Source organism: Coregonus lavaretus (assembly GCF_964263955.1).
Source record: "Coregonus lavaretus genome assembly, chromosome: 38".
NCBI classification, from domain to species: Eukaryota; Metazoa; Chordata; class Actinopteri; order Salmoniformes; family Salmonidae; genus Coregonus; species Coregonus lavaretus.
In genome coordinates, this window is record NC_140025.1 from 18,346,509 (window position 1) to 18,371,033 (window position 24,525).

At 44.0% G+C, this 24,525-nt stretch overlaps 2 protein-coding genes across 3 annotated transcripts; both read right to left on the reverse strand.

Annotated features, from left to right (window-relative positions):
• Positions 1–2,541: 2,541 nt before the first annotated feature.
• Positions 2,542–4,118, reverse strand: LOC311112245 (ras-related protein Rab-20-like; the record flags this gene model as incomplete). The annotated part of the gene is made up of 2 exons (XM_084155291.1): positions 2,542–3,110; positions 3,860–4,118. 2 exons carry the CDS (start codon positions 4,116–4,118, stop codon positions 2,542–2,544), a joined length of 828 nt encoding a protein of 275 aa, XP_084011417.1.
• A 991-nt stretch (positions 4,119–5,109) lies between these two features.
• On the reverse strand, positions 5,110–19,825 carry cars2 (cysteinyl-tRNA synthetase 2, mitochondrial). Of its 2 annotated transcripts, XM_084155389.1 has the most exons (15): positions 19,231–19,825; positions 19,095–19,145; positions 18,879–18,996; positions 18,701–18,772; positions 17,038–17,143; positions 16,849–16,929; positions 16,542–16,671; positions 16,002–16,135; positions 15,693–15,760; positions 15,461–15,527; positions 15,226–15,364; positions 14,769–14,892; positions 10,751–10,849; positions 8,930–9,148; positions 5,110–5,662 (listed from the first exon to the last, which is right to left on the reverse strand). In XM_084155389.1, exons 1-15 carry the CDS (start codon positions 19,476–19,478, stop codon positions 5,594–5,596), a joined length of 1,725 nt encoding a protein of 574 aa, XP_084011515.1. In that variant the 5' UTR covers positions 19,479–19,825; the 3' UTR covers positions 5,110–5,593. The 2 variants fall into 2 exon arrangements, with proteins under 2 accessions (XP_084011515.1, XP_084011516.1); XM_084155390.1 differs by lacking the exon at positions 8,930–9,148.
• Positions 19,826–24,525: the final 4,700 nt, after the last annotated feature.

The window sequence follows — 24,525 nt, forward strand, 5'->3', positions numbered from 1 at the left end:
ATATAGTGTGCCATAGGCGCAGCACTTGTTCATTAATTAACAAATAACATTGAGTTCATATTTCCTATTTTACCATTATGAGTTCTTAAATAACCAGTTATTTATTCAGGCAGCCATATGCATCAGATGGAATAGGAAGCTTATGATTGTGTAATTACCCTGTATGTGTAGGCTCAATCATTATTATAATTGAAATTACGAATCTAAATGCCTTAAAAACATGTAACACGTAGCCTACCGATTGCAAGGTGCAGCCTGTGTCCAAAACATGGAGTCTGGTCCATTCAATGTGATGGCCTTTAAAACGTTTGCGCCGTTATCCTTATGCACACTTGTTGCTCCTCATTCAGGTCCCAGGCATTCTCTCAACCCAAGAGCAATGTTTTCTCCCGTGTGATCTCCGGGGAAGTAGCCTATGACGTTTGCAAGCACCGACCGTTCAGTTGAAACACCTCATCAATGAAGTCTACTGTCAAACTAATGTACAGTAGGGCTCTGTTGTTTTCCTAGACCAAAGGTCTGTTGTAGTCTCATAGCTTAATTATCAACGTGTGAGCTCTGTTTGAACTTCTCCCTTAATTTTGTTTTACAGTGTTGGGATGGTGACTTGGGAGAAATATGTGCGAGATGGAATCTTGTATCTGTCCTGTCCAGCTTGTTTATCATCTTCTTGAAGCTGTCATTGCTGACTGTGTAAATAGGAACCATTTCTTTGGCTATGTGACATCCACTGAGTATACCAAACATTAGGAACACCTTCCTAATATTGAGTTGCACTCTCCCTTTTACCCTCAGAACAGCCTCAATTCATGGGGTCAAAAGTGTTCCACAGGGATGCTGGCCCATGTTGACTCCAATGCTTCCCACAGTTGTGTCAAGTTGGCTGGATGTCCTTTGGAGGTGGACCACTGTTGAGGCTGAAAAACCCAGCAGAGTTGCAGTTCTTGACACAACATGTGCGTACTACCTACCATACCCTGTTCAAAGGCACTTAAATATTTGGTCTTGCCCAGTCACCCTCTGAATGGCACACATACACAATCCATGTCTCAATTGTCTCAAGGCTTAAAAATCCTCCTTTAGGAAAGGAAGACCCAGAGTTACCTCTGCTGCAGAGGATACGTTTAATAGCGTTAACTGCACCTCAGATTGCAGCCCAAATAAATGCTTCACAGTGTTGTTTGTTTTTGGTCCCAGTCCGCCCCAGATTGTCAGGTAGGGAGCTTAGTTTAATCGGCTCAAGACACTGAAACAAACACCATCATATCCATGGCACAGTTTTAGACAGACACTCGGCCACGTAAACCTCTTACTAGAACACTTGTTCCAATGTCTAAGGTGACAGGTGAGTAAAGTGGCCCCAATAACAAGTCACTCAGCCCTCGTTGGGATTCTGAACATATCAAAATGTTTGCGTTCTAAATTCCCAGAGAATCAAAATGCTCTAAGAACATTATTGAGAAGCGTATGTGTGAAAATGTTGGTTAAATGACGGACAGTAGTTTGAAATCTCATCAGTCACTCGGTCTCACCAGTACATTAATTCTGTTCTATTTCTTAATCATGGTGGCAACAGAATGTCTTGGGGGTAAAGAGGATCTTTTGGTTCTTTGGCCATATTCTTAGTCCTCCATATTCAATGGGAGCTCACTAAAAACAGTCTCTACACTACCCCCTGGTGGTAGCATTCTACACCATTATGTAGAATAACAACATTGTGCCTTCAAAATTAAAAACCATGTTATTCACAGAAAGCTGAAATTCAATAACCATTATTGAGGTAGAATGTGTTTAATTTAGGCAGATTGTAAACAAAGATAACGTTTTATAATGCTATTCTACGAATTTTGTCATGAGGCTAAGAGAATATGTGGACATATACAGTTTTACATTTCCTGCAATTCTACACTTTTTGCCATTGGGCAGAGATTACTTTTTGGTATTTTATAGCTCATCTCATTTTGTTCACATTTTGCCATAAGGCTAAGATAATTTTGCAGTTTTAAAGTTAATTTCCTAAAATTCTACACATTTTGGTATCATATGCAACAAAAACATGAGTTGGGGGCCCCGGGGCACGTGCCCAGAGTGCCTGTTTGGTCATCCGGCCCTGCTGAACAGTTGAGCTCACTTGATGAGGAATCCCTCTGTATTAAAGTAGAAACTATGTGGGTGTACATACGTGTGTGTGTGTGTGTGTCTGTGAAAACCAACCCCCAACCCCAGGGGAGATTCTCAATTACATAGTCCTCGCCTCCATCTCAAAACCTATTGGAGGAGATGGTCAGAGGGGAGGGACCTCTGGCTTTCTCATCCAATGGGTTATGAGAAGAAGATGAGGAGAGAGGAGGCGAGGAGTATACAATTGAGATTCTCCCCAAGACGGCTTCCTTGTCATCTTCAGCAGGCTCTGGGGTAAACTTTCCCCAAGGTACAGATCTAGGATCAGTTTCCCCTCCCCAATCCTAACCTTACCCATTTGTGGGGAAATGCAAAATAGACCCAAGATCAGCGTCTTGGGGCAACTTCACCCTACTCCGTTCAGCAGCAGCCCCCCTTGGTCTGCTTGCTGGACACCGGCCCATAGTCCTCCAGGTCTACGGTGGGTGAGGCCTCGCTCTCTGACCTCATCCTCAGGATGGACGGCAGCACCATGTCGAACAGCGTCTCGAATAACACGTCCACGTTGGCACCCGTCTTGGCGCTCGTCTCAAAGCACATCTTCTCTGCAGGTGGGCTCGAACGCTCATCCAGCACCTTGTACCGGAGGATACGCTGGTAGAGTGCCACGGCATCCTCCTTTCGAACCTCTCGGTTGGCCACGGGGGAGCCCGTAGTGGGGGAGACTGGAGGGGTGAGGTGGGAGGCATAGTGCGGTTTGTGGATGGGGCAACCCCCCTCATAGTCTTCTTCTTCATTGGGGGGGTCAGTAAGGTCAGCCTTGTTACCCACCACGGCGTAGATGCAGTCATGATTGGCCGTGTCGGTGAGAGACAGGAAGCGCTCCTCCAGCTCGGCCAGGCTCTGCCAGTTGGTCACGTCGTAGGTGAGGATGACAGCGGACGCGCCCCGGCAGTACATGGAGCCGAGCCCGTGGAACTGCTCCCGACCTGGTAGTGAAACATTAATCATGTTTAGATGGTTACATAGTGTAATGAAACAAGAAGGGAGATTATGCTTGTCCAAGGTGGTCTGCGAACCCTCAACCTTCTGGTCGAAAGACCTGCACGCTGTCAACTGCTCCAAGACACCGATCTCCCTTGGGGGAGTCAATATACGTGTTTATGAACGCAGGGTCACTCTACAATACAGTAAGAACAGACATAAACCAACAGAGATATACACATGGGCAGTCAGAAACTTTTACCATATATACCCATTTTCATTATGCTGTGGGTATTCCACACACAAAACCTACTGATTGCTGTATTGAATGGAAAAATCCAGTTTGGGATTGAGGAGCAGGGTCTAGTGAGGTTTGTCACTCAAGATAAGAGAAGGTTATCTTCAGTGTAGCTCTGTATGCAAAGTAGGCCTAACTACTATGTCAAGCACTAACCCCCCCCCCCCCCCGCCCCATTCATTCCCCCACTGAAAACAAATCCCCCCCAAACTTAGACATAAAATAAAAGTTCCAAAAATATTTTCTTGAAACCCTACTGTGAATTTGGAAAATATATATTGAAGCTTGGTTCTGTCAACAAATAACTCTTGATGTGTATAGCCTAATTTGTTGCAATTAGTCTGCCTGTGCATTTAAAAATGCAAAATAAAGGTAGAAATTCACACTGCACTTTCCCCATTTGCTATACTAGTAATGAAAATAGAAATAATAGATTTTATCATAAAAAATACCTACCTGCGGTGTCCCAAAGCGATATGTTGTAGGGTCCCCACTGCTTTAAGTAGAACGCACCGCCGACAGTACTAATGGTATCACTTAACTTTTTATCCATGTACCTGTGTAACAGGGAGGTCTTTCCAACGTTCATGTCCCCCAATATAACCAGTTTCACGTCGGGCCTCCTCGCCCTTTTCGTTTCAGGCATGGTTCTTTTCATTCTCTGTCTGGTTACCCGAACAGGCGACAATATCTCAAAAGTGCAATTGACTTTCATTAAAAACCTGTTTGATAAAATTGTCAGAACGCAAATTAAGCTTCACTACTGTTACAGTCTGTCATGTGGCCTTCGGTTTTGACATGCATATAACATGTGTAGGTCTAAAGTGAATGAATGCATAGGATTGACCAAACCAACCGTGAGTCAACTTCTACCCATTTAGCATCCCCCGCAGAATAAAAGGCATATGACTTGTTTCTACATGAACGGATATATCAATGAAATTGTGACACAGCTTGCTCAATGCTCAGAGTTCACTCAGAAAATGACGACTGGGGAAACTTGTGCGAAAGACTGCTGGACGTTTTATAGTATCTGGCCAACGAGCATGCAGGATCAATCAATCATAACTGAGATTTGATTGGAAAATGTAAATGTACTCCACCAAGCCAAAAAGGGTTTTCCCTTTATATATGCATGTGTGTAGCTATTGTATTTGTTTTGCTACATTTTAGTCTTGTGACCTTTATTTGATAACAATTAATAAACTGAGAAATGTAATCACAAAGGTTGGCATCCTTTTACTTCTATATTTCCACCCCCTCTAATTATGAAATCAGTAGCAAATTGTATAATGTAGCAACAACAGAAAGACAAATACTGAACAAACATAGCAGGCAAAAGCCATCCACTGGACAATTTTGGAGGCAGCTTATGGTAGAGAAATGAACATTCAATTATCTGGCAAATGCTTTGGTGGACATAACTGTAGTCAGCATGCCAATTACACACTCCCTCAAAACTGCACATTTTAAAGTGGCCTTTTGTCCCCAGCACAAGGTGCACCTGTGTAATAACCATGCTGTTTAATCAGCCTCTTGATACGCCAACCCTGTCAAGCGGATATATTATCTTGGCAAAGGTGAAATGCTCACTAACAGGGATGCAAACAAATTTGTGCACAACATTTTAGAGCAAATAAGCCTTTTGTGCGTATGGAATTTTTCTTGAATTTTCTTCTTCAGCTCATGAAACATGGGACCAACACTTTACATGTTGCGTTTATATATATTTTTTGTGTGTAATAATTTAAATGGCATTTTGCACAGGAATAATGTGACAATTCTGATTTAAAAATATGTACATATTTGATAGTCATTCCCCTGAAATACATTGTACTTTGAATCAAATAGCTTAAGGTGAAAAATATTTTACATGAACACAATAGTTAATACACAATTCTATCAAGAACTTTCTGCAGACCTCAGTATCATTTATGATGACTTGAATGTCCATTTAAGAAAACAATGCGATCGTATCATATCCATTGCCAGTGTCATAGTCCAACCTGCCCTATGACTGAAATTCCATTATACCAATCCTTCCAAAGTCTTGAGTAAATCGTCAACAACATAATAGCAGCTCCAACCCACAATTCCATGTCTCTCAGTCTTTGTGGTAGTCCTCAATCTTCATCCAAACCAGGACATACAAAACTCAAAATCTAAGCACATTCTGTTTGCAATTCTGTTCTACTTTTCCTTGTCCTGGCCAGCTGACCTCTTCTGAGAAATCTCCCAAGTGGAGTTGGGGCCTCTGTCCTGAATCCAGAAAAAAAGAACAACTTGAGTAATATGATGAAGGAATGTCACCCAGTTAGACCTCTTCATACTACAAACACTCACGTCTTCCAAGCAAGCTATAACAGTATGGTTTATTTTGCAATATCAGTACATAGCTAAATATGTTAATTTAATGTATAATAAGGCTTTATTAGATGAATGTGCTTCATTGATGCAGGATGTATTTTTGGACACTAGATGGCATAAAGTATCCAAGTGTTTAAATGTTTTACATTTGAGTAATTTAGCAGACACTCTTATCCAGAGCGACTTACAGGAGCAATTAGGGTTAAGTGCCTTTCTCAAGGGCACAGACAGATTTTTCACCTAGTCGGCTCGGGGATTAGAACCAGCGACCTTTCGGTTACTGGCACAATGCTCTTAACCACTAAGCTACCTCCCGCCCACTACTTGGGTTAGTTTTATCCTATGCTGCAACCTTTGAGGAAAAATATTTCAAGTGTTAAATGTTTTGTTGTTTTTTTCATTCAAATATTACTTGCCTAAAGGAACTCTGACTATTAAATGCTAATTTTTTTACGAGCATGGCCATATTTCTATTACAGCATATTGGATGACTGTCATTCACATTCCATTCAAACAGCTCAATGTAACATCGATAGGTTTAGGCTACAACATGATACTCAAATTTGCCTTATACCCATCATTGCTACAACCTTCGGAAAACATTCAGACCCCTTGACTTTTTCCATATTTTGTTACGTTACAGCCTTATTAAAAAAAATGAATAACATCCTCAGCAATCTACACACAATACCCCATAATGACAAAGCGAAAACCGGTTTTTAAACATTTTTGCAAATGTATTACAAATAAAAAAAGATACCTTATTTGCATAAGTATTCAGACCCTTTGCTATGAGACTCGAAATTGAGCTCATCTGGTTTCCATTGATCATCCTTCAGATGTTTCTAGAACTTGATTGGAGTCCACCTGTGGTAAATTCAATTGATTGGACATGATTTGGAAAGGCACACACCTGCCTATATAAAGGCCCCACAGTTGACAGTGCATGTCAGAGCAAATACCTAGCCATGAGGTAGAAGGAATTGTCCGTAGAGCTCCGAGACAGGATTTTCTTGAGTCACAGATCTGGGGAAGGGTACAAAAAAATGTATGCAGCAATGAAGGTCCCCAAGAACACAGTGGCCTCCATTCTTAAATGGAAGAAGTTTGGAACCGCCAAGACTATTCCTAGAGCTGGCCGTCCGGCCAAACTGAGCAATCGGGGGAGGAGGGCCTTAGTCAGGGAGGTGACCAAGAACCTGATGGTCACTCTGACAGAGCTCTAGAGTTCCTCTATGGAGATGGGAGAACCTTCCAGAAGGATAACCATCTCTGCAGCACTCCACCAATCAGGCGTTTATGGTAGAGTGACCAGACAGAAGCCACTCCTCAGTAAAAGGCACATGACAGCCCGCTTGGAGTTTGCCAAAGGCACCGAAAGACTCTCAGACCATGAGAAACAAGATTTAACTCTTTGGGCTGAATGCCAAGCGTCAGGTCTGGAGGAAACCTGGCACCATCCCTACGGTGAAGCATGGTGGTGGCAGCATCATGCTGTGGGGATGTTTTTCAGCGGCATGGACTGGTAGACTAGTCAGGATCGACGCAAAGATGAACGGAGCAAAGTACAGAGAGATCCTTGATGAAAACCTGCTCCAAAGCGTTCAGGACCTCAGACTGGGGCGAAGAACAAGTCTCTGAATGTCCTTGAGTGGCCCAGCAAGAGCCCGGACTTGAACCCGATGTAACATCTCTGGAGAGACCTGAAAATAGCTGTGCAGCGACGCTCCCCATCTAACCTGACAGAGCTTGAGAGGATCTGCAGAGAAGAATGGGAGAAACTCCCCAAATACAGGTGTGCCAAGCTTCTAGCATCATACCCAAGAAGACTCGAAGCTGTAATCGCTGCCATAGGTACTTCAACAAAGGACTGAGTAAAGGGTCTGAATACTTATTTAAACGCAAACATTTCTAAAAACCTGTTTTTGCTTTGTCATTATGGGGTATTGTGTGTAAATTGATGAGGGAAAAAAACAATTGAATCAATTTTAGAATAAGGCTGTAACCTAACAAAGTGTGGAAAAAGTCAAGGGGTCTGAATACTTTCCGAAGGTACTGTATGTAAGTTTATAACGTATTAACTTAGGTGCATAGGAGGTTGAGCGACAAAGGTGACAGTGACACATTCAATAATGTATCGCACACTCTTGCCTGCACCTAGCTGATCTAGGTTGTAATCATTAGTCCAAACAGTTGTTCCGTTTTGCAACCAAAACAAGAGTTTATTGTCGGTCGGTCTTTACTTACGTTTAAGAAATGTTTTGCAACAGAATCGGCAGAACGAATACACCCCTGATCACCCACACACACACTTCACTTTCATAGCAGCCACATTCAAACAGCATCATCACTTTGCTCGATGTATAATTCCTTCTCGCATCTATGAGCTCTCCTTCTCTCACCTTTCTTCTTTGCTTGTGGACTTCAGTGCACAACAGCTGTCTGTGACACAGCAAAAAAAACTCCAAGACAAACTTTCATAACATACCCGCTAACCGCTACACACAGTCTACATCATTGTCACCATATTAGCTAATGTCATAGTCAACATAGCTACTAGAAGTAACGCGTTAGTAAACCCGCTACAATCACGCAGTACAGTAAGCTTGGGCGTTATCTAGATTTCCATTCCGGGATTTACGTTATCACAAGCTTAGCATGCAAGGGGGCGCTAAAAATGCAAAAAGAACATTGGGCGTCTATTACCAAAATGCCAACAAAATTAGCACAAGTAATTTGCACAATTTCTCTTGTTCACTTTCGCTTGTAAATGTCCACACTTCTTTGATTGGTAGGATAACATGTCAGTTCATGTTGCAAGAGCTCTGATATGTTGTCATAATTACTGTGTAAATCTATGGAAGGGGGTGAGAACCATGAGCCTCCTAGGTTTTGTATTGAAGTCAATGTACCCAGAGGAGGACTGAAAATAGCTGTCCTCCGGCTACACCATGGTGCTCCCCGAGAGAGTGCTGTTGAGGCTACTGTAGACCTTAATTGCAAAACAGTGTGTTTTAATCAGCTATTTGGTGTAAATATATTTAGTATAGTTTTATCTAAAAAGGATAACTTTCTTAATGTTTCACTATTTTTATGAAATTCACTGATTAGGATGGTCTTAATCCTTTGAGGAGCCTCCACCGACCTACACACACTAACCCTTATGTGCACTCCCAAAGGTGCAAGGTCTTTCCGCAGGGTGTCGCAGGCCTTGAGGAGGGGTAACCTTTCTGAGCGTGGTCTTTGACTGGCAGGGACAGGCTCTCCAGGGGGCGTGTCTTCCACGGACAAAGCGAAGGCCCGCACGTCGCTACGGAAACGAGCCAACTGCTCCACCACGTTCTCTAGGGTCCCCGAAGAATCTACAGAATGAGCCTCCTGAAGATGAAGAGAGGTGAGATATGGGAACAAGTAAACCAGTTAGGGTTATGGTCCCTTATGGCTCAGTTGGTCATGCATGGCGGTTGCAACGCCAGGGTTGTGGCTTGGATTGCCACGAAAATGTATGTACTTACTACTGTAAGTCGCTCTGGATAAAAGCGTCTGCTAAATGACTAAAGTATGTCAAAAGTAACGTAAAATGGTTATAATTAACCTGATTTTAGGCCCATAATAGGTGCCATTTTAACCACAGAAGAAAAGTGTCACTTGCATCAAAAAGACAACATACTACCCCATACTACCAATAGAGCTGGCATTTACTTCAATGAGATGGTGGCAATCGTTTATGGACATTTACCATTAAAATGGTGCAGACACACAATGTACACAATCATATGTTGCACTGAAATAAGGCCGGATTCAATCCAATCAAGTGGTAGATCCGCGTAATAGTGCTTCTTGATATTTAACCTCTAGGGAATCGAATCGACGGTTGTTGCTCAATATGCGATATGTGACTAAAATGGTGTTGTAAACAACAGCCAACTTTCCAGGACATATAAATATCTTATATGGGCAGAAAGCTTAAATTCTTGTTAATCTAACTGCAGTGTCCAATTTACAGTAGCTATTACAGCTAAAAAAGACCATGCTATTGTTTGAGGATAGTGCACAACAACAAAACACTTATCACGGCAACTGGTTTGGTACATTCACCTCTGAAGGTAAATAATGTACTTACATTCAGTAATCTTGCTCTGATTTGTCATCCTGAGGGTCCCAGAGATAGAAATGTAGTGTAGTTTTGTTTGACTCCACACCCACCCCGCCCGGCCATCTAGATGTGTGAAGGTTAGTGTCTTTTCTGTAGGGAAGCTAATGATCCATCATTTATGACATTCCTTGGAGTGTGCAAACTTACATTTTGTATTACCATAGCATTTTTGTATGTTCTCTATAGTTATGTACTTGAAAACCAATTCGGCACATTTGGGAAAACTCCTGGCAGACTTCATACAAAATATTGTGTAGTGATGTAATTATTCACTGGATCAGTCTGAAACTTTGCACACACACTGCTGCCATCTGTTGGACAACATCTAAATTACATCTAGAATCCTACATCACTGTCTGGCCTTTCTCTTGCATTTCAAAGATGAAAAAAAAAGTTTTTTGGTTTGTATTATCTTTTACCAGATCTAATGTGTTATATTCTCCTACATTAATTTCACATTTCCACAAACTTCAAAGTGTTTCCTTTCAAATGATATCAAGGATATGCATATCCTTGCTTCAGGTCCTAAGCTACAAACAGTTAGATTTGTGTATGTCATTTTAGGCGAAAATTGAAAAAAAGGGTCCGATCCTTAAGAGGTTTTAAATAGATTTCTGATTGAGCCGACATATACAGCGTTTACTGTGAATACAGTCTCCGCGAACGAGGGAACATTGCCTATAAAAAGGTGCAAAGCCCGATCGGATTGAACCCCGGCCCTGGTGCTGCGCTGAGTATTTGAGGTGATACACTCCTATTGTGTTGTCATGGTGTTGTCATAATGTCAGTCAGCTATGTGTTAACTATGAACTTTAATCTCTGACCTTTCTGTCTAGCAGGTCGACCCCCAGGACCTCAAAGGTTTCCCTGATGTAGGCGAGGATGGCCCCAAACACAGCTGGGGTCCTTGGTGATCCGTCAGGCTAATCAGACAAGGCACAATAAAGAACAATGAACCATTCACCATACAGTACAAGCCATCCCCTTATGAAACACAGGAAAATCTCCATGAGAAATTGTGTCATCTTTTAACAATTCAATGCAATGTGTGAAGGTATGACTAGGGCTGTTGCGGTGACAGTATTACCGCCACACTGGCGGTCACAAGTCATGAAGGCTGTCAAATTCCACGTGACCGTTTAGTCACGGTAATTAGGCTTCTCCAAGCTATGATGCTGCTGATGGTCATTAGTAGCCTACCAAACTTGCTAACTGCCTAGTACTCAGCACGCTATCGTCCCTCTAATCACTCTGACATCAATACAAATGTATTCGAAAATCTAAATCAAATACTTAATGAGAGCCCATGAGCTCATGTTGCGCAACATTTCAGTAGGCTATGCAACTGCGCGAGAAAACAGAGTGTTGGCCTCTACTAAAAAGAGGAGGATCAGCTTTCTATAGGCTAGGCCTACTATATTTATTTTTCAACTTTCCTAATATTAAGCACATTGCGTATATTTACAACAGGAGTATAGCCTACCTGGCTGGCATGAAAATAAACCACGGGGAAAAGCGTCCTCCATTCGCTATTTAAGTGCATAGATTACATGTATTTTTTCCCGCTGCCCCTGTTTCGATTCAGGGGTATGATAATGGTCCATTCTAAATCAAAACAAATTTCACACATATTATTTAGTATACGTAAAGACATGATTAAATCAAGAATAGTCTGATGGGTGACAATATTAGCCTATCACTTGTGAATGATGCCCAGCATAAGAAACAATGTCTTTTTTTCAAATCATAGTCGCACACCTTATGTAGCCTAGCCCATAGGCCTATATGTTTTAATAAGGTTTATATCACAACTTAAGTGGCCAAATATTTTTTTTTTATTAAGCACATTAATCTGATTTACAAGGGGTGTATTGCCTAACTGGCATACATAGACAGAGCGTGAGTTTCAAGTTTGGGGAAGATAATATTCACCATAAAAATGCACCTTTATAATAAAAGCATTACATGCATAAATTGCGGTCACTTTTGATAATGGTGTTTTCCGCTAATGGAACATTTGCGCTTATAGCCTACTACCATGTGCGCATTGCTGCGCTTATAATGTGAAGAAATAGCCTAAAGGTTTATTAACATTTTAAGCTAAACGTTCTGATCTGTTGCGTCAGCCACATTGCGTAAAAAAATTTTTTTGATGCTAGTGGTTGTATTAATTTGGGATCTATCGCATCCCACAACTGTCCCAGACTATGTTTGGAATATTTATTTCTCGCACAGAATAGGTCGACCTTTGTACTATAGTAGATTGACAGGCCTACTCATCTTGTTGGCTGATGAAAAGTAAATGTGGACAGTACTTCCAATATCTTCAATATGCATTACAGCCACACAAATGGGGATGCCGCCGTGAACTTCTAGTTGCTTGTCAAATTGTGAATGGTGTAGAGTGTACAGCCTGCGCAAAAAATAAAGCAGAGCTCATGCCTTTCAAGCAACTTTTTTCAAATCATCAGTCGCATCATGCAGCCTTACAATGTATTAAAAATCAAAACATTTAGCCCAATGTTTGTAGAACAACTAAAATTACATTAATAACTCTAAATTAATCATATAGGAATACCTACAGTGAGGGAAAAAAGTATTTGATCCCCTGCTGATTTTGTACGTTTGCCCACTGACAAAGACATGATCAGTCTATAATTTTAATGGCAGGTTTATTTGAACAGTGACAGACAGAATAACAACAAAAAAATCCAGAAAAACGCATGTCAAAAATGTTATAAACTGATTTGCATTTTAAATGAGGGAAATAAGTATTTGACCCCCTCTCAATCACAAAGATTTCTGGCTCCCAGGTGTCTTTTATACAGGTAACGAGCTGAGATTAGGAGCACACTCTTAAAGGGAGTGCTCCTAATCTCACCTTGTTTCCTGTATAAAAGACACCTGTCCACAGAAGCAATCAATCAATCAGATTCCAAACTCTCCACCATGGCCAAGACCAAAGAGCTCTCCAAGGATGTCAGGGACAAGATTGTAGACCTACACAAGGCTGGAATGGGCTACAAGACCATCGCCAAGCAGCTTGGTGAGAAGGTAACAACAGTTGGTGCGATTATTCGCAAATGGAAGAAACACAAAATAACTGTCAATCTCCCTCGGCCTGGGGCTCCATGCAAGATCTCACCTCGGGAGTTGCAATGATCATGAGAACGGTGAGGAATCAGCCCAGAACTACAAGGGAGGATATTGTCAATGATCTCAAGGCAGCTGGGACCATAGTCACCAAGAAAACAATTGGTAACACACTACGCCGTAAAGGACTGAAATCCTGCAGCGCCCGCAAGGACCCCCTGCTCAAGAAAGCACATATACAGGGCCGTCTGAAGTTTGCCAATGAACATCTGAATGATTCAGAGGAGAATGGGTGAAAGTGATGTGGTCAGATGAGACCAAAATCGAGCTCTTTGGCATCAACTCAACTCGCCGTGTTTGGAGGAGGAGGAATGCTGCCTATGATCCCAAGAACACCATCCCCACCGTCAAACATGGAGGTGGAAACATTATGCTTTGGGGGTGTTTTTCTGCTAAGGGGACAGGACAACTTCACCGCATCAATGGGACGATGGACGGGGCCATGTACCGTCAAATCTTGGGTGAGAACCTCCTTCCCTCAGCCAGGGCATTGAAAATGGGTCTTGGATGGGTATTCCAGCATGACAATGACCCAAAACACACGGCCAAGGCAACAAAGGAGTGGCTCAAGAAGAAGCACATTAAGGTCCTGGAGTGGCCTAGCCAATCTCCAGACCTTAATCCCATAGAAAATCTGTGGAGGGAGCTGAAGGTTCGAGTTGCCAAACGTCAGGCTCGAAACCTTAATGACTTGGAGAAGATCTGCAAAGAGGAGTGGGACAAAATCCCTCCTGAGATGTGTGCAAACCTGGTGGCCAACTACAAGAAATGTCTGACCTCTGTGATTGCCAACAAGGGTTTTGCCACTAAGTACTAAGTCATGTTTTGCAGAGGGGTCAAATACTTATTTCCCTCATTAAAATGCAAATCAATTTATAACATTTTTGACATACATTTTTCTGTTTTTTGTTGTTGTTATTCTGTCTCTCACTGTTCAAATAAACCTACCATTAAAATTATAGACTGATCATGTCTTTGTCAGTGGGAAAACGTACAAAATCAGCAGGGGATCAAATACTTTTTTCCCCTCACTGTATTTCTTTAACCACTCAACACAGAACAGCCGCATGTGCGCACTCCCTCAAATCGTTTGGAGAAAATATCCTTTCTATTTTATTCAGCTTTGTTCAATTATATTCTTCATACTATAAAATAATGCCACGGAATTCTAAGCAAATCTTGTCTGCTAAATGAACTAGTGTAGCCCATAGCCATTTGGCATAGCCAGATCAGGACCTAACATAAGGACAACTCTGAGTATGCTATTCTGTTCTACTGAAATAGACTACATTTCCTTCATATCATGCTTCTTTAGACCTGTATAAAATAAATAATGGATTTTTTGTGAAGGTGTAGGCTATATTACATACATTTATTATACTTTTTAAAATGTAGATGTTCCAAAGGTCAGCATCAGTGGCTTGTAGGCTATGTGTGGAAGCCAGGATATGCTAAATGTGTTTATGTTAATTAACGGTCAATTACCGTGAGACCGACAGTTATTTGCTTGACAATCACCGGCTGACGAAATTTCGTGACCGCCACAGCCCTAGGTATGACTTGTGATTATGTAACATCTTATTCAGGTTAGTTGTGTGATGACATGCTGAGATGTTGACTTTCTTCACCTGAACCTGTTCCTCAGAGGGGTACGCTACGTTTGTCATGGTTCTCATCTTGACAGGTTACCTTAGTGATTGGCTGAAGATGGCAGTTCCCATAGTAAACAAGGCTCATGATGGCATTGACGACCCTCGGCGTATCAAAGTCATCTGCCAGTGCTCTGACAACGTTTGCTTTGGTTTCAGCTAACCTTGAAAACACAGACACCAAGGAATTGGTCAAGGTTTATTTGCTTTCCTTCATGTAAGGAAAATGAACTGTTCAACCCGACTAATGACAGTTAAACATAGATATAAGCGACCCACCTTGTGTAAAATATGCAAGCAAATATATCACCCTGACAAAGGCATCATGAGAACAGAAAATGGCAGTAGTGTCTCAATCAACTGAGAATTCATATGATTCTCCTGATGCTTCCTGATGAGACGTTCCTGCACTAGAATGAACTTGTGTGTGTGTGTGTATTCAACGCTGTACTACACTGCATATAAATATAATAGCAGAAAGGAGATATAGGCTCTACCTTTCCCATAGCGCCCCCTCCTGCACAGCCTGGCACTGTAGCTGGCCCCTCATGTAAGCCTGGGCATCATGAGTGAAGGCAGTAATGGTTGCCAGGGAGCTCCGGCCTTCGTTCAAGCTGGCGTCACTGTAGTCGATTGCTGTGAACAACAACAAAAATGACCCCGAGCACAACATCACTTGAGTAAAATGAAAACCATTTTACCATCATAAAAACAACCAAAAAGGGTTCAGACCTGATCTGTATTTGGTCAGTAGGCAGAACATCCGGAATTCATTGGCGGAGTAAGATTCTAGGAAATCCTACAAGTGAGAGATATGGATACACATGAGGTAGATATTACCTCAATTAGGAAGAATGCAGACTTGTTATAAAACAAATGACCTTTTCTATAGTGCAAGCCTGAAACCATTTACTGATGTTTATTTATTTAAAAGTAATAAATGTACTGTAGATCAACACTTTACCTTTATCGTTATATAATTATTCAAGGACTTTGACATTTTCTCAGCACTTCCTTTTAGATGTAAATGTCCTGCATAAGAAAATAAAGTAAAAGTAGAAATGCAGATATGAATTGTCTCCTTTTGCCATTCTCCATCATTACCCATGGAGGACTTAAGTAAAGCATCTTCCATATAAGTGGACAACACAGTCATGTTTATTATCTTTCCAACTAAATAAAACTGACTGACAATAAGAAACTCTCCTTTTCGTTTTGCTACGGTGTGCCCTACTGAACACGACCTACGTGTCACAGGACTGTGGAGTCCTACCTGAGTGCAGGAAGTAGTTCCCCCACTGGCCACACTGGTGGTAGGCCTCACACTGGGCGATCTCATTCTCATGGTGAGGGAAGGCCAGATCGATGCCCCCAGAGTGAATGTCCAGCTGACTTCCAAACACAGAGCTGGAGACCAGAGAGGTGAAAGTAAACCTTCAGAAACTGACCTATATGCATTCTCATATACTTTCGGTCCAAAGTGACAGACACCAGGGGGATTATTTAACTCCATACAGTGAACTCATGACATAACATTACAGGGTGATAATAAGATGCATATTCTTTCAGATTAACACAAGCCATCGTAGGTAGATATTTCTTGCTGTGACAGAGAATGAGTTGAAAACAAAAGCAAAGACTTATAATGATGACCTAAAAATAGCCTGGTTCCAGATCTATCTGTGCCGTCTTGCCAACTCCTGTGGTCATTTTCATTGGCAAGACAGCACAAACAGATCTGGGACTATGCTAGACCTAAATGATGAATATAGGGTTATTCTTCAATAAAGGGTTAGTAAAATGAGGTCGGCACCTGGCAATGGTGGAGCATTCGATGTGCCAGCCGGGTCTTCCCTTGCCCCAGGGAGACTCCCAGGAGGGCTCCTGCGGCTTGGATGCCTTCCACAGGGCAAAATCCCTGCTGTCCCGTTTCTCTGTGTCCCCTAGGAAACAGTATGTTAAAGCTTAGTTCCTACCAAAAACATGTATCAGTCAGTCAATCATTGCCTTCCCTATGGTTTTGAAAAAGCATACTGTAGACTGTAGTCTTCCAAACACAAAGGAAGTAAGAGTCACAGTATGACAAAAACATGCCACACTGAAGTGATGTAAACACGTACCAGGCTCACCAGCTACATCTCCAGCACCCATAAGTTTGCCGTAACGGTCCCCGATGGACCTGATATCGAAATACACGTCCCCTGCAGCAGAATGAACACACAGAATTCAGATCCTGCAACTATTTGCAAACTGATCTTGGCTTGAGAAAGTAACAACGAGAACGTATCAACAATGACTTTTACATATACCTTGTTTTGTGGCATAGGCGTGTTCATTTCTGATGATGCCCTCGATGAAAGCCACGATTTGAGGTATATTCTCAGTGACCCTCAAGTACACTGCAGGAGGAAGAACCTTGAAAAATATAAACAAACATGCATATCTTTGCCAACATATCAAATATACACTACCATTCAAAAGTTTGGTGTCACTTAGAAATGTCCTTGTTTTCTAAAGAAAAGCAAATTTTTTGTCCATTAAAATAACATCAAATTGATCAGAAATACAGTGTAGACATTGTTAATGTTGTAAATGGCTATTTTAGCTGGAAACGTTTGATTTTTAATGGAATATCTACATAGGCGTACAGAAGCCGATTATCAGCAACCATCAGTCCTGTGTTCCAATGGCACGTTGTGTTTGCTAATCCAAGTTATCATTTTAAAAGTCTAATTGATCATTAGAAAACCCTTTTGCAATTATGTTAGCATAGCTGAAAACTGTTGTGCTGATTAAATAAGCAATCAAATTGGCCTTCTTGAGACTAGTTGAGTATCTGGAGCATCAGCAATTGTGGGTTCGATTACAGGCTAAAAATGGCCAGAAACAAATAACTTTCTTCTGAAACTCGTCAGTCTATTCTTGTTCTGAGAAATGAAGGCTACTCCATGCGAGAAATTGCCAAGAAAAAGAAGATCTCGTTACTCCCCTCACAGAACAGCGCAAACTGGCTCTAACCAGAATAGAAAGAGGAGTGGGAGGCCCCGGTGCACAACTGAGCAAGAGGACAAATACATTAGAGTGTCTAGTTTGAGAAACAGGCCCCTCACAGGTCCTCAACTGGCAGCTTCATTAAATAGTACCCGCAAAACACCAGTCTCAACGTCAACAGTGAAGAGGCGACTCCGGGATGCTGACCTTCTAGGCAGAGTTGCAAAGAAAAAGCCATATCTCAAGACTGCCCATCCTAATATTTTCTTTTTATTGGCCAGAATCTGAGATATGGATTTTTCTTTGCAACTCTACCTAGAAGGTCAACATCCCGGAGTCGCCTCTTCCCTGTTGAAGTTGATTTCAAGCACCACCCTCCTTTTAAAGCTTCCAGTCTGTTATTCTAACTCAATCAGCATGACAGAGTGATCTCCAGCCTTGTCCTCGTCAACACTCACCAGTGTTAACGAGAGAATGACTGACATGATGGCAGCTGGTCCTTTTGTGGCAGGGCTGAAATGCAGTGGAAATGTTTTTTGGGGATTAAGTTCATGGCAAAGAGGGACTTTGCAATTAATTGCAATTCATCTGATCACTCTTCATTACATTCTGGAGTATATGCAAATTGCCATCATCAAAACTGAGGCAGCAGACTTTGTGAAAATTAGTATTTGTGTAATTCTCAAAACTTTTGACCACGACTGTAGATATTCCTTTTTTTTTTTTTTTTTTATCAGCCGTTTCCAGCTACAATAGCCATTTACAACATTAACATTGTCTACACTGTATTTCTGATCAATTTGATGTTCTTTTAATGGACAAAAAATATGATTTTCTTTCGAAAACAAGGACAAGTGATCCCAAACTTTTGAACGGTAGTGTATGTACAGTAATTAATGTATGCATGGTAAGTACTATATAGTACACAGCTTACAAAAGCTCAAATTTCTTCCACCCAGCAAATATTACATACTCACACACCTTCAGGGCTAACATGTCATTTTTAAATTCCTCCTCGTACATTCTGGCCAGGACTGTAGGAGATATGCTTTTCTGCAATGTCATCAAAAATATAATCAAAGTATGAAAAATACATCAAAATCATCCGCACAACAGCATCTCAATTATAGGGGCTGCATCGGAGGTATAATAAGCCTACCTCCAAAGCTCTTCTGATGATTTTATCATCGATGTCAGTGATGACCATGACATGGATGACATTGATGCCAAAGACCCTGGATAGAACCCTCTGGATGATGTCAAATCTGACATAGGAGCTATGAGCAGAGAAAAGTTCAGCGGTTTCAGTATAGCAAAATCATCTTATGACATTTCATTTTTGTATCATTGAAAAAATACTTTGAGAGTGGGTTACCATGCATGCCCCAGGTGAGCATGGTCATAGACAGTGGGTCCACAGCTATACCTGCAGTGACAGTACAAATAGTTACTACCCTCAATACCAGAAAGGTCAGTAGTAGTAGCTATATGAAATCCAATTTTTTCCATACCAAGTAGCAATTCCTTCCTGAGCCAATACCAGTGGTTCTTTCTGTTTGGTGAGGCTGTTGTAGGTCTTCAACCCCGTGTCGTATCCTGTTGGTCGAGTCCATTTCTTCCCCACCCCTGAACATGATGCACTGGGTCTAAAGATCAGTTTGCTTGGTGACACTAACGTTAGCTGAGTGTCCTTGGAGAAAGCATACCCGCTTCTTAATTTCAATAGAAGCGGCCTACATATTGTTATGCTGGGCCACATGGTTACAACTGAGTGCAAAATAATAGGATTTAGATGGCGGAAGAGCCACGCGTCCACAGTCTCTTGTGTCCAGTGTGACAGACAGATAGCTAGCTAGCTTGACAGTTCGCAATATAGCTAATGTTGATTAGCAGGCAACTCAACTGCCACCTCCAAATGTGTCGTTCAGTCGTCCGTTGTGCCTGAACGCTACATCGAAATGCTTCAACATTGCATTGTAAAGCGCACGTGTGTAAATAGAATATTGAAAGCTGCTGTACTCAGAATTACAAAGTTCCATTCCGTTCACATCCAGCAGCGCGGTCACAACTAGCCTCGTACGAAACATCCAGATCTTCTTCTTCTTCAGTGGGGTTTATCGGCGGTTGGCATCCAACGTTATGGTGCATTACCGCCACCTACCATACTGGAGTGTGGGCCAGACACAGGGATAAACTAAATCCTACCTGCCAACCCCGTTTCTCTTAAAAAATATAACAAAATATTTGAGACTACTGTTATGTATGGTACGACGTGCTGTACGTTGTTATGGTTTACGACAGTGTGCTGCTTTACGGATGAATGGGTTGTCAGAATGTGTGGCACATGTCATTAAACGACAGAGTGATGTACAATGTGAAACTGTGCAGATGTCCGTTCTTCTACAGCTAGGCTAGATATAACATTGGCGACGAAGATGGCTGAATTCAGTTTACCACCGCCAGCACCATTCCTCGCCGTGCCTGGCGAACCTCCAGTCCCGTGGAATAACTGGCTTGATAGTTTTAACACTTATCTAGAAGCTATGGACTTTTCTAAAATCTCCGACAAGCGGAGGACAGCACTGTTCCGTCACTGCCTTGGTACAGAGGGACAGAGGATTTTCAGAGCGCTTGGATCGGCTCCTACATTCACTGCTGCAGTCAGCCTCTTACGGAACCACTTCGCCGGGAAAGAGCGAGTGCTCCTCCGACGCTACCGGCTACGGAAGAGACACCAACGGCCGGGTGAGTCCATTCAAAGCTACGTGGCTAATCTGAGGGATTTGGCTAGCTCTTGTAACTACGGGACACTTCAGGACGAGATCATCAGGGATCAGTTGATAGAGGGGACGTTATGTGAAAAGACAAGGGAGAAACTGCTTTTGGAATCGGATAATTTACAACTAGATGGAGCTATTAAAATAGCACTCCAGGTTGAAGCGGCGTTGGAATGCTCTTCTATGCTAACAGACAGCTCTGCAGCATACACTCGGCCCCCAGCCATTCTCACACAGCAGCTTCAGCCCGAGCAGGCGCACTACAACGATCACGCGCTGCGCACGCCCTCCCGCGTCGATAGCTGCATGGACACAGACACCGACATGCCCGTGCAGCAGGCACACAGACAAACAAACAGAAGTAGCTGTGGCAACTGTGGGGCTAGCTCTCACAATTCAAGGGCTTCAAACTGCCCAGCCTGTGCGAAAATATGCAAGAACTGTTCAAAATACAATCACTTTGCGAAAGTGTGTCGTTCTGCCCCTGCTACTAGCTCCACCCAGAACAGGCCCTTAGTTTCATCTCACTCTCAACATGAACACACGGAAATCCGAACCGTCTCCACCAACCATGTGTCATTCAGGACATGCACTGTGCAGCTGGGTGAGGTGGGTTTGCCTTTGCTGCTGGATACTGGCGCTGCGGTGTCGTTGCTCAACCTTGCCACTTACTACAAGTTTTTCAGTCACCTACCACTCCAACAGCCCTCCACTGCCCTGTGTGGGTACAGTAGATCCAATATAGACATTGTAGGCACCCTCCAGGTCCCAGTACACTACGGCACCAAACATCTGCCATCATTCACATTTCATGTTGCAAAGCGGGGCGCCAACCTCCTGGGCCTCGATCTCTTCACATGCTTGGGATTCACACTGAGAGATGAGAGTGGGTCAGCTATCTACCAGGTTACCTGCACATGGCAACAGAACTGGCCGACTCTGTTTGATGGACTGGGCTGCCTCACAGCCTTTACTCACAGGCCCCTAGTGAATCCGGAAGTGACCCCAGTCATGCAGCACCTGCGGCGCATTCCCTTTGCACTGCGTGATGACGTCACAAAAGATCTCCAGTCACAGTTGAATGCAGGCATCATTGAGCCAGTCAACGCTGCCCCCTGGATTTCAAACTTGGTCATTGCAACCAAAAAGTCAGGTGGAATCCGGACCTGTGTGGATCTCCTTGCTGTGAACAAGGCCGTTGTCACGGATAAGTACCCCTTGCCTACAGCTGAGTAGCTGACCGCACAATTCCATGGCTCCACGATCTTCACGAAGCTTGACCTTCGTCAGGGTTATCTTCAGGTACCCCTCCATGCAGCTAGCAGAGACCTCACGGCCTTTGTCACACATGCTGGCGTGTTCAGAATACACGCATGCCTTTTGGACTTAGCTCCGCCCCCAGCTGCTTCCAGAAGGTGATGAGCACCATCCTCGCTGGAATACCTGGGGTGGCGGTCTATCTGGATGACATCGTGGTCCACGGCCCTGACCTCAACATCCATGATTATCGACTCCACAGAGTATTCAGTGCTCTACTGCGGAACAACCTGACCCTTAACGGTGGAAAGTGCACCTTTGCAGCTCCAGCCGTCGAGTTTGTGGGCTTCCGCCTGTCGGCCAAAGGCATTGCCCCACTCATGTCGAACATTGAAGCCGTCCACCGGATCCCGGAACCGACCTCAGCCTCTCAGGTGGCCTCATTCTTGGGCATGACAGCTTACTACCTCCGGTTTCTGCCCCACTACTCTCAGACCACAGCGCCCCTTCGCCAGCTCCTCAAGAAGGATGAGCCATGGGCCTGGACGGCAGCCTGCTCAGACGCGGTCCGCTCACTGAAGAGCCAGCTCACCACAGCCCCAGTCATGGCTCACTTTGACCCCGTCTGCCACACCATTGTCACATGTGACGCCTCAGCTGGAGCACTAGGAGCTGTCCTCTCACAGCTGCAGAATGGCATTGAGAGGCCCGTCGCCTTCGCCTCAAGGGCCCTGAGCCCCACAGAACAACGGTACTCTGTGGGCGAACGAGAAGCACTGGCCTGTGTCTGGGCGTGCGAAAGGTGGCACCTCTACCTATATGGCCATCTGTTCACACTCCGAACCGACCACCAGTCCCTCACAACGCTACTGTCAGCATCAGGAACTGGCCACAAGCCACTTCGGCTGCACAGATGGGCCGACCGCCTCAGACAGTATGACTATCAGCTGAAGTTCACTCCGGGGAGGGATAACGTGGTGGCAGACCTCCTCTCACGCTCCTTTGACGCTCCTACTCCGACCGTCTTGCCAGACGACAACGAAACAGAGCTTGTACAAATGTTCTACGCTCCTCTTCAGTCAGTCGTCTCACTGGAGGAGCTGAAGCAAGCATCGGAACAGGATCCCACACTGTCTACCCTGCGCACCTACATACGCACTGGATGGCCAGCACATGTGCCGGAAGAGCTGGCGACTTTCGCCAGAGTGAAGCACGAACTTTCTTGCTGGGAAGAAGTCTGTGTCTCTCGAGGGTTTTGCACTGTGGTCCCGAGTGGCCTGCGTGCGCGTGTTCTATCCATGGCGCACGAGGGTCACTTGGGCATAGTGAAGGTCAAACAGCGATGTCGAGACCTTGTGTGGTGGCCAGGCATCGACCACGACATTGAAGCCCTGGTCAGGGATTGTGCTGCATGCCTCCTCAGTGGGAAAACAGGACAGTCCGCCCCACCCCCCCTGCAGCCTCTCGCATGGCCATCCCACCCCTGGGAGCACATCCAACTGGACCTCTGTGGCGAGATCCATGGACACGCAGTCCCTCACCATCAGCGCTTCCTGGTGGTGGTGTATGACCTCCACTCTAAGTGGCCAGAAGTGGTTCCTGTCGGAACTGTCACAGCACAGGCCATCGTGGACATCCTAGACAGCCTGTTCACAAGGTGGGGCCTACCCCTCACCCTTACCACGGACAATGGGCCCCAGCTAACCTCTGCCGAGTTCTCCTCATATCTCAGCAACAAGGGAATCAAACACATCCGCACGGCCTACTACAACCCACAAGCTAACTGAGGGGTGGAACGCTTCAACCAAACGCTGAAGAACGGCATCAGAGCGCACCTGGTCCAGGGGTGCACGTTCCAAACTGCTTTGAATCAAACGCTAATGCACTACAGAGCAAGCAAACACATAACAACACAGGTCTCCCCGGCATCCCTCATGCTAGGTCGTGAGATGGAACTGCCACTGGACAGACTCAGAACACAGAGAGTAGCAGAACCGGCGACTAGGCGCACCCAAGAACAGCAGGCAGTGACCAGGCACCAAAGAGCAATGAAACAGCGTTTTGACAAGGCACACAGGGTGAAGAAGTCGATCATCCAAGTGTCAGACTGGGTCCGAGCCCGACGGCCTCAGCGGTGCAACAAAATGGCCTCATTCTGGTCGGACCCCTTGCAGGTCAGTCGACAACTGGGGCCCGCCACATTCATGATGAGCAATGGATCACGCTGGCACGCCAGCCGCCTCAGAAAAGTCCCTGCCCCTCAAGGAACACGAAGGCACACAAAACAGACATGCAGGCCAGAGACGCCACCGGATGGACCTCCTCTACCACTACCACCTGAGCCCCAGCCTCTGTGGGTTCCCCAAGGGCCAGAGCCACAAGCGGTGGCGGTTGAAGAAAGGCCTATGCGGGCACGAACTCGCCCTGCTTATCTGGGGGACTACTTAACCCAGGGGTGTCAAACTCATTTTAGCTCAGGGGCCACATGGAGGAAAATCTATTCCCAAGTGGGCCGGACCGGAAAAATCATGGTATATATAACTTAAAAACAACAACTTCAGATTGTTTTCTTTGTTTTAATACGATCAACATACAACATAAAGCTGGAGCCTGAGGACAGTGTGTCCAAAATAGTACAAGCACAACATCACTATTAATCATAAAACACCTCAAGTTATTTGAAAGTTCTGAGGACAAAGAACACACAAACACACAATGCCTCAGTGATTAACATAACTGTTTCACAGATCACAGAACTATATCAGGGTGTCA